The sequence below is a fragment of the Tinamus guttatus genome, unplaced genomic scaffold (assembly GCF_059628265.1).
Source record: "Tinamus guttatus ecotype Peru unplaced genomic scaffold, ASM5962826v1 Tinamus_guttatus_pri_ptg000314l, whole genome shotgun sequence".
In the NCBI taxonomy this organism is placed as follows: Eukaryota; Metazoa; Chordata; class Aves; order Tinamiformes; family Tinamidae; genus Tinamus; species Tinamus guttatus.
In genome coordinates, this window is record NW_028288848.1 from 10,674,525 (window position 1) to 10,684,939 (window position 10,415).

The window sequence follows — 10,415 nt, forward strand, 5'->3', positions numbered from 1 at the left end:
GGACGGGGGCTATAAGAGCGCCTCATCCTGCAGGAATTCCCCTCAAGCGGGGGGGACGGAGCCTCCTCCGGCCGCCAGCACCGCGCGCAGCCCCCGCGCGGCCCCGCGGCCCTCGGCGGCCCCTCAGGGCGCGGGCGGGGCGGGGGGCAGCGCCCGGGGCCGGGGGCAGCCCCCGCGCGGCGCCCGCAGCCTCCGCGCGCCCGCCGGGCCCATGGCGCCCCGCCGGCCGCCAGCGCGGCTGGGGCTGGCCCTGGCGCTGGCCCTGGCCCTGGCGCTGCCCCGGCTGCCGAGCCGGCCCCCGGCGGCGGCCGCGCTGCCGCTCGCGCCCGGCCCGCGGCAGGAGGTGCTGGCGGCCGCCCTGCAGCGGCTGCGGGAGGTCTTCGACATCGAGGAGCTGCCGCCCGACGTGCTGCCGCGCAAGAAGCCGCCGCAGTTCATGGTGGACCTCTTCAACAAGGTGGCCGACGCCAACGGCATCACGCGCGCGCCCGGGCTGCTCGAGGGCAACGTGGTGCGCAGCTTCGAGGACCGAGGTGGGACGGGGACAGGGACGGGCAGCCCCGCGGGAGCCTCTTCGCGCTTCCCGCTCGGGAAGAGCCTCCGTGCTCTGAGGGGTCTGCTGGGGGAGCCGGGCTTATTTTCCACCTCGTGCCTGCGGTTACCAGCTGTAACCCACTTTCGAACAGATCTGACCGCTACTGCGGAAAGCGTGATGGTGTTTTACCCAGTGCCTAACGCGTCTTCCCTCCGCAGTCCGCGTAGACCAGCATCACTTCTACTTCGACATCAGCGCGATGGAGAAGGGCGAGCAGATGCTGAAAGCCGAGTTTAGAGTCTTCAAGCTCAAGAAAAAAGCCCTGGCTAGGAGGTCGGATTCGCCACACTTCTGCAAGGTAAGGGGGGAAATAATCAGTAAACTTTTATTGATAATAATACTGAAAGAAAGTGAGAAGGAGAGAAGGGGTGAGTATAAACACTTACTGGATACACTTACTTTACTTTTGTGTGCTTGTTTATGGTCCCCAAAGCAGAAGGCGGTTCCTTTCTCTGTCTCCAGCCTGCAAAGGAGTGCATGCAGGTTTGGGGTTAGGCAATGGGCTCTCCTTCTCGCTATCTGGTGCTGAGCTCTCCCTGCAGATACCTAAGTCATTTCACAGTCTACGGTTTTATCTTGGCGTAACTGTCAGAGTGTTTTTGCTTTAGAAAGTATATCTATACTTTTCTGACTACTGCGATATTTTGAAACCCAGATTCAAAGTTTTCTGCTTGCACTACTCAAAAAAGTGTGTATGTGTGTATATATATATGTATGTGTTGTGCATTTATAAAAAAAAAATCAAAGAATCGTGTGCGTATATTTATATTATCTGTGTATGTGTGTGTTTATAATCACAATTGTAATAACAGGAATTAGCCTGGACTCTAAAGTTTAGTTCACCTGTTCCAGTGCCACAAGCTGGGATCAGTCTTTTTTGCAAACTTGAGGACAGAGGCACAGAGTAGCAGGAGATTTAGATCGTGCCATATGTGCAAAAGAGAAAAGGATGATCAAGATACTTTTCTATGTGCATATACTTCTTTTTGATCGTTCTTAATATTTAGGGGCTATGTGCAACTATAAATGCTCTGCTGCATATTTAATGTTTTCATTATGATCTGAAAATAAATACACTCTTATTTGTTAGGCTGTAATTCCACTAACAATAAAAGCCATCAATTAAGCCAATGCTTCTTCCTTCCCCGCCCCTCAGTGTCTTGTTCCCGCCCTGCAGTGTCCATTCCTTGTTGCACAAGCATTTGAATAGCCACCCAAGTTCTCTAATCCACACGAAAACTAACTTGCAAGAAAGGAAAAGGTTTCTCCTTGGATCTGTTTCCTGGTGCAGTTCATCACTCTGTGACCCTAATGCTTATGTCATCCCCTGGGGTGGGCAGAGGGGGGTACTTTTCATTGTGCTTGTGGTGCTTGCTTAGCTTTTACTTGATAATAAAATTGGTTGCTCATTAAAGGTAAATACATGTAACATCGTAGGAAACAATTACTGGTGTGAACAAGACAATCCGTATGGTTCAGTATCCTTCCTCTGAAGGATGTGCATGTGCCTGTACTTACTTTTCTGTTAAGCAGGCTACAAGCAACTTTTTGCTTAGTTTGGGCCTCCAGCATAGCTTTCCACCTGTGATGTTGTAGAAGTTACTATAATCTTGGGGTGTTTGTTTGTTTGTTTTGAAAAGAAAGCAATTATTTTCATCTCGAGTTTTGCTGTATTGCTCTTTTCCAGGTGGAAGTATTTGAACTCTTGGAAAGTGGAAGTAAGCCACAGAAAAAGCACCTCATTGCATCAAGATTATTGTCATTGTACACAGAGGGCTGGGAAGTGTTCAATGTCACACAGACAGTAAGCAGAGAAATTTCACTTTAATTTCTAGTTCAGATTCCTTTATGATAATTGCTGGGTGGCAGCTCCAGCGCTGCCTTTATGCTGGGTCAAGCCAAGCTCTAGGGTGACAGCAAACAGATAAATTTTCCCTCTACACTCAGAAGTACATGTGGAGCTGCATAAATTAAAGGAGAAATGTTTACTTGTTGTTGGCAACACAGACAGGAAGACCCAAAGGGAAAGGGACATGAGGCCAAAATGTCACTGTGATTAAACACATTAGATCACGATGTTGCCTGTGGGGCAACAATACGTTCTAGTTTTTCATATCCTCACAGCTTTACTGCATAGCAAAAGTGTGGTTGTTTTGGTGCTTTAGCATTGTGTTTCTGGAATTTATCATGTTTGAATTATTTTTAATTTTAATTTAAGCTATAAAATTCCTAATGTTAGCTTAAAGGATTTTTTAGTAGATATCCTTAAACTATCAGTGTCTGAATTACTTTTAATAGCACACAGGATTTTAGGGGAAAAAAGGGATCTCAGCTTTAAATATATTAAATATATAATCCTTGATAATGTTTTTAATTGTTTAAGCTTTAAAATGAGAATCAGCATAGTGCTTGGTTGTTTGGCAGAGTTATATCTTAGGTCACAGTGAGCCTTGCTTGAGAATGGCTTGGCCTTATCTATTAGCTTATAATTACAACTACTAGATAAAGTAAATTTGCTTGATAGCAAGTTAATTTCTTCAAGTCCCATGTATATGAGAGACATTTAAATGAGTTTATAATACTATGAAAAATCTGGAGAAAATAAAGAAACTTTGTTTACTAAGAAAAATAAAGTTCTGGCTAGAGCTGGGAAATACTAAATTCTAACGTTAATTTTAACTCATAGTTTAATCTATTCACTAGAAATTATCATAAAAATATTTTCCTGTAAATATAATTTGGAGGAGTATATACTGTCTTTTGTATTTTTACATGTTGAATTATTGGCTTATGTATAAACTCAATTCAGTCTTAACTATATTATGACCTTACATCTGTGATAATATAAGTATGTTCTTAGACTCTCATAGTCTGTTTCCTTTTCTGAATATGGAAATTCCTTAATGCTGTGATGGGGTTATTGAAATAATATTTTCTCATCTCTCTTTCATTACCAGGTTTCCAAATGGGTTGGAAACAGCAGCTTCAACCATGGTTTTTTGATAACTACAACACATGCTTTCAATAATAGAATTGAGCACAACCTGGTGAAGTTTGCTAAGAGCCAGGGAACTCTGCAGGAGAGTAGAAACGCCCTCCTTGTCCTCTTCACAAACAGTCACAAACGGAGATCTTCCAGCTTTGTGCCCTCTTCCACAAGTAGGTTCATAGAACAACAGCTCTCTTAAAATATGAAATTCTTATTCATCTTCTGTCACCTTCTGCTGCCTGATAATATACCTCACCTCAGTATTTACTTGCAGCCTTGAATCCCTGTCCAGGTTTATCACTGACCAGTTTGCTTTGATAAAATTGCTGTCAGGGTCATCTCTACCTTCAAAAGCTTGATTTATTTTGCTTTTAAAATGATAGGAATTTCTATACATATAATTTTATCAAAAAATATACGATTCAGTTTAGGCTTCATTCCTTGGTGACCTGGAAAAGTTTTTGAAAATGCTGGTAATGCAACTAAAGTTAGCGTCATTACGTGCAATTTTCAAGAGTAGAAGGGGTTGTTAGATAAGCAATTTAAGCCTCTCTGTCCTTGGCTTGGTGTTTAAGCACCTATTTAACTTCAGTGACTAATTAGCATTGTGACTAAAGGCTGTTTTCATCAGACAACGCCCTCATCCCTTAAATTACAAAACAGTCTCTTACCGCTCCCACTGGTCTTCCAATAAAACCAAGTAAGGCTGGATTTTACAGCCTAATACATGCAGAGAAGTAGAACTGGGAGGAGGGGCAAAAATGATTCTCTTTCATGTCTGGAGACTTTTGGCAACTGATTAAAAATGAGGGTGACCTGTTAAATTTTGTTTTCAAATAAAAATTATTACAAGGAAATCCTAGATCCTGGTTTAGTCAGTAGCAAGCTTTGCGTGGGGTAGGATGCTGTGATTTTTGCTTTATGTTTCTGCTGAGCTGTGGCTTTTCAGACCACAAAGAGGAAAATCCTCTTTGGGAAAGTTGGACAGTTTGTGGAATACAGTTGAAATGGAATATGCACGCCTTTCAGCAGTTCTGTAGTTTGTCGTTTTGGAATCCATGGAATCCATTCCAAAGGATTTGATGAAATTTCATGAGATAGACCTTCTTGAACAGAACAGTTGCCTCACTGTGCTTAGAAAATAAGCAGTTTTTTTGTTTGTTTGGTTTGGGTTTTTTGTTTGTTTGTTTGTTTGTTGAGAAAGTTTAACAAACAATTCCCTTTCAGAACCGGAGCTGAACCCTGCCAGAACCAACTCTTTGGTCCGTGTGCCTCGCCAAGCTCACATCAGTGACCGCAGCCACTCAAGCAGGAGACCTCGGGCTGCTGAAGTGCCTTCCACCAAAAGCCACGTAGCAGCATGTCACCGGAGGGAGCTCTACGTCGACTTCCGCGCTATTGGCTGGTCAGGGTGGATTATTTACCCAAGTGGGTACAATGCATTTTATTGCAGAGGAACCTGTCTCTTTCCCTTAGGGGAAAACCAAAATGCAACCAACCACGCCACTGTCCAGTCCATAGTCCATACACTCAAGTTGTCTCAAGATGTCAGCACACCGTGCTGTGTGCCAGATGAATTGAAGTCCCTCAATCTTCTCTACTTTGATGACAAAGAGAATGTGGTCCTTAAAAATTATAAAGACATGGTGGCAACAAGGTGTGGATGTCATTAACAGGACCTCCCCCACACTTTTTTTTTCTGCATTTGACATGTACCTGGACTCCGTACCCCATTTGCTGCTGAAGATATCAAGAGAAATGGCATTTCAGGTTATGGGGCGGGTGAGCCAGAAGCTCAGCTGTGTTTCCAATTCACCAACCCACACCGTGGCCATGTGGAAAGAAGTGTAAGGCCAGCTTTCAGAGAGCTGTGGGCTTCCTGTGGGTTTGCTGATATGCATGGAAACCAGTTTGACTGACTAAGATCCAGGGGAAAACATGAAAAACTGGAACTATTGGGTAAATGAATCCAAATACAAGAAGTGAACATTCAAACAAAGGTGGTTAGTATATTGAGGCAGCTTGACAGGCATCTCCTCCTGCCTCAAGCCCAGACGGGTGCAGCTCTCTCGGGAACAGAACCGTACTCAGCTTTGGCCGTGTGACCCAAAAGCCTTGTTCACTCTTAGCCAGAGCTTTGGGGATGTGGGTTTGTTCAGAGCTCTCACCAGAGGCTTCCTCCACCTGCAGGTTATGCATTTGCCAGAAACACACTTCACACCACTTTTATATCTGCCAAATGCAGAGGGACATGAAATCTCTCTGGGGCTTGCTGCCCACTAAGAAATCCAAGGGAATAGAGAACTAGTAGCTGTGTGGGAATTAGGAAATGTGACTTCTGATTGGGGGTTGCTCTTCTGCATGGTGAAGGACCAGCAAGTACCCTCTTCGTATTTTCTTCCACCATGCTCTTCTGCGGCTCTTCAGCTGTCTATGGGGCAGCAGAGTCTATGTTTCAGTGTGTGTTTGTACAGTGGTATCCTCAGCTTGGCTAGGAACCTATATCGCATAGGAGGAAGGAAGGAAGAGAGCCAACTTCGGAGGTCTGTGAGAACATGCTGGATGGTGCCCTGCTCCTGTGTCTAAGGAAAGTTTGATGGGAGATGCTCACTTCCCTTTCATTCTTCCTTGACACGTAGGACACAGGCATAGAAGAGGACCCCTGACACCTTGATGTCTTGTTACTTTTTAATGCAGACAATTAGACCACAGCGGTTCCTCAGTCAGCTCACTGAACTGTGCTTTAAGCCCAGTTAGGTTTCTTGCGTTCATTGCTCACTGAAGGAGGCTGACACCTGACTACATGACACTTCCCATGGACAGAAAGTTTATGGAGAATTTTTTACTCCAATGAGATTTAAAAAAAAAAAAGGACCAGAAAAATATTCATGTAAATGTTTTTCTGTAAATACTGATTTATATAATTTTATTTAAAAAACAAATATTTTGAGTATATTAACTTAATCTGTACTATAAAATATTAATTTCAAATAAAAATGTACAATGTAATATTGGTCTGTTTTATCACGCTGTCTTTGAGCCTTCTTCCTAAAGCTGTGATCAAATTCTTTCTGGAAGAAAGGTCATTCCCAGGGGCTTCAATGGATGTACTTGGACATGCAGCCTGGAGCAGTGTGGGGTGGAGGAGCCACCCACCGGAATTGGACAGATGCTGTGCAAAAGTGCATGGGTGAACGTCATGGGTTCCCAGTCAAATGGGTAAAATCTTTCTTGATCTAAATAAAATTTATGTGTAGAAGAAGAAGAAGGGGAAAAACAAATCTTAGTACATGGTTAGCTTAGTAAGGTGAAATACAAGCTTAGTAGTTGGGTGGTGCTAACTGCTAATGTAATGGGGCCATTAGCCTCTCCTATCTGTTGGACTCGTTCAAAGAGACTTGGAAAGAGTAAAGAATCATAATCTTACTTTACTTAGGTTATTTTCTGAATGTTGTTTTGCTGTATTGCCTTTTTACTGCAAAAGTGGCTGTGGGATTTTAAATCTGCAGGAACCATAGCTTGTGACTGGGAAAAGGTGTCCAGAGTGAGACTCCAGGCAAGGTCACTTTGGGTTGGTGACTTCAGCTGGTATTATTGATGCTTGTTTTAGCAGGGATCTTATGGACTGAAGCCTGAAGTTTGCTCTGTGAAGTAATGCTGGGAGAGGGGCTGCATTTGGAACAGCTTCTGCATCCAACACACCCCAGTCTTATATCTGTAACATGACAAACATTTCTTCAAGCACCATCCGCAGTCTATCTGCAGCATCCTTCACTGCTCAACTCAGAAACTTACCGTTTTTTTCCAGGCTATCTTAATGGATTTCCTCGTGTTTCAGATACCAGGAAAAATGACAGATTTTTCCATTGAAAAGCAGGTATAATTAATAAATAAATGATGGGCACATTGAATATCAGCTAAAAAAGTGCTGCACCACAATAGGTGAAATATGCACAGTCAAGCTAGAAGCACTCAGTAGTTTTGGACGCATTAAATTATTATTTTTTTCTGCACCACTCAACATAGTCTCATTATGCTCCATTAAACTCTGATAATTAAAACAAAATATATTGGAATTGTTTATCCTGGACTTTGCAAGGAAATGAGGTTCATAATAATGCCAAGGGAAAAAATTTACACTACAGCAGGATTTCTAATTAGAATAACAATTAGGCACAAGTCAGGTCCTTTTTTTCTGTGTGTGTGATAAAAGTACATTTTCTTGCTATTATTTGACTGGATGACTGGAACAAATAAGAACACCCAAATAAGAAATGCTGCACTTTTGAGCCTTGCTTTAATCACAGCACTTTGTGTTATGATGGCATACAAGAAACAGCAGTTAAGAGTTTTTGAGGGAATAGCGTTAATATTCGGAATGGACAGTGTGGAGAAGGACCAGTGACGCAGTTACCCAGGTTACCCGTTTTTATTTGTTTTTATATCACAACAGCAGCAAGCGAAAGTGAGAGCGGCAGCAAGCTCCCATCAGGACAGATGCTGTGCAGATGCCAATTAGGGCCCCAGCTAGCCCTGAGGAGCTCGCCCTGCAAACAGCAGAAGCAAAAGGGAGAGACTGCAGATGTCTCCTGCAGGGAGCCACCGGGAGCAATCTATGCCCAGGAAATCAGAGGTAAACACAGGAGATCCTGTGTGAAGGCTGTGGCTGAGGGCCCCGCGTCCTGGTGTCCTCACACGGGTGGATCTGCGCCCGTCCAGCTGTGCGCTCAGGCTGGGTCTCTCCCACACCACGAGTCTCTGCCTCACCCCACTGTGTGGGGTCAGTGTGAGGCCTGTTGTTTTCCTCTGGTAAATCACACAACTTGCTCTTTACTCCCACAGGCCCTTCAGAGGCAGAAAGGCTCAGGAGAATCCATCCAGGTGGAAGAGCTGCGGGGCTATGCCCTTCCCATAGCTCAGATATTGGCCCAGGTTTGGCAGCGAAGAGGCCAGGTATGTGGGGTGGGAGTAATCACACCAAGTAAGGGCATGGTGGCTGCTAAGGTGGAAGGAATTGGCTGCGCAGCCTGGTGGCTTTCTCTGTGATGAGGCGGCCATCTTAAACGTCCTGCTTGAGGAGTCTGGAGCACGTGCGGTGCTGTAACTGACGGGTCTGTGCTCTGCTCCCTCTACTCTAAGGGCCTTGAAAATTATATTCAGCATGGGGCATCTATCGGGAAGATTCAGAGCTGTTTCCAAAGTAACTGGGTAGTTATTATGGTAACGGCCTTGTGCTCTTTGCAAGAAACGTGTTAAGTGCTTTACTTGCAAGATCTGCGGAGAGCAGGATTTTGGTCACAGCCCTGGGGCTTTGTCACCTGAAAGGAGGAGAGAAGCTGAGTTTTGGTCACAGACACTGAACTCTCCAGCTGGCGCCCAGCTGAGCTGCTTTAAGGTCACACATGCACCCACTAGCAAATATGTACACGTGAATGTTTTGCACGTTGTTCTTGTTCATATAGGCACCCTCCCTTCTGGTTCATCCTAAACTGCTTCCCAAAGGCTGATCTGCCTTACCCGTAACCGAGGTGGAGCACTCGGGGCTAATTGGAGAACATTGCCACATCCCTAGGATGCATTTCAATGGCTTTGTGCAAAAAAAAAAAAAAAAAAAAATGTCACGCCTAGGCCATTTGTCCCCTGCTGGTGTGTGTAGCTCACCTCCAGGGAGAGCAGTTAGCAGGTGTGAACTGACCTTTGGTGAATAGGACAATTGTGCCTTAAAGCAGGTTATTAAACGTTTCCTTTCTTCCTCCTGGGTGTATTGCTAGAAGTCGTTCACAAAATAAGAAAGTCTGCTAAATTTCTGTTGACGCAGGGATACGTGACCATATAGATTCGCGCAGATAGTAACGGCCCTAATTCAGAGCTAGATCTCAGCCTGTGTTTTCTTGTTTGGAGAAAAAAAAAAAAAAAAGAGCTTTAAGTTCTGCCTGCAAGTAAGAAAATTACCTGTTACCAAAATGTGTTTGATATTTAACTGAAATCATGATTTGGTGACATTGGAAATCCAAATTTTAGGATTCAAAAGTGTGATGGCTTCATAGCATAAAATGTCATTATGGCATAAATCCCAAATACTGGTTCAGAACTGCTCAAAAAATATATATATATAAATATCCGAACTATTGGTTAGACAGAATTGTCAGGCAGTGTAAAACCATCATATAACTTGAAAGTTGATATAAACTCTACTGTGTGATCTAGCTAGCTTGAAAGAAGCATAATTCTTTGCCTGTACCTAGTCCACATCAAATTTGCTATTGAATCTACTAAGTCAGTGTTGATAGTCACTACTGGTCCCAAGCTATCAGTGAAAGGTGTCAAGAGTTCAGCAGGATGAAATCAGTGTTAGAACTGATGATGATGTGAGAAAAAGAATGGAAGGATAGGCAGTAAAACCTGGTCCCTTGACAGAAGAGGACAGACATTTTCTAAAGCAGTGTGTTAAGCATAATGCCTTAAGTGTATTAGATATCCAATTTTTTATATCTAAATTAACAAGATAAGTCAATATATCTCTGGAAATTGTTTCCAATTCTTTATTGGAAGTTTTGCTTAACATACGACAAAATGAAAAGAGTTATGCAGCAGGTCTGGGAAATGGAAGAATTGATTTAGTTTGACATTTTAAAAATAATTTTGATTTATCAAAAACTACTCAAGAATGTATTCACATTAAAAAAAAATAGGCTGGAAAGGACCTCTGAAGAAGACCTAGTCCAACCTTCTGCTCAAATAAGGGTTGAATTCGAGTTCATGCTCAGGCGCTTGAGCAGCTGAATTAAAATTCTAAAGGTGGAGAATAAAAGACCACTGTGGGCCACTGTT

General features: G+C 43.5%; 1 protein-coding gene across 1 annotated transcript; it reads left to right on the forward strand.

Annotated features, from left to right (window-relative positions):
* The first annotated feature begins 211 nt into the window (after positions 1–211).
* Positions 212–5,331, forward strand: LOC104571579 (bone morphogenetic protein 7). The gene is made up of 5 exons (XM_088528837.1): positions 212–533; positions 754–893; positions 2,283–2,399; positions 3,553–3,754; positions 4,812–5,331. The coding sequence occupies exons 1-5, from the start codon at positions 212–214 to the stop codon at positions 5,255–5,257; spliced, it is 1,227 nt and encodes a 408-aa protein (XP_088384963.1). The 3' UTR covers positions 5,258–5,331.
* The last annotated feature ends 5,084 nt before the right edge of the window (positions 5,332–10,415 follow it).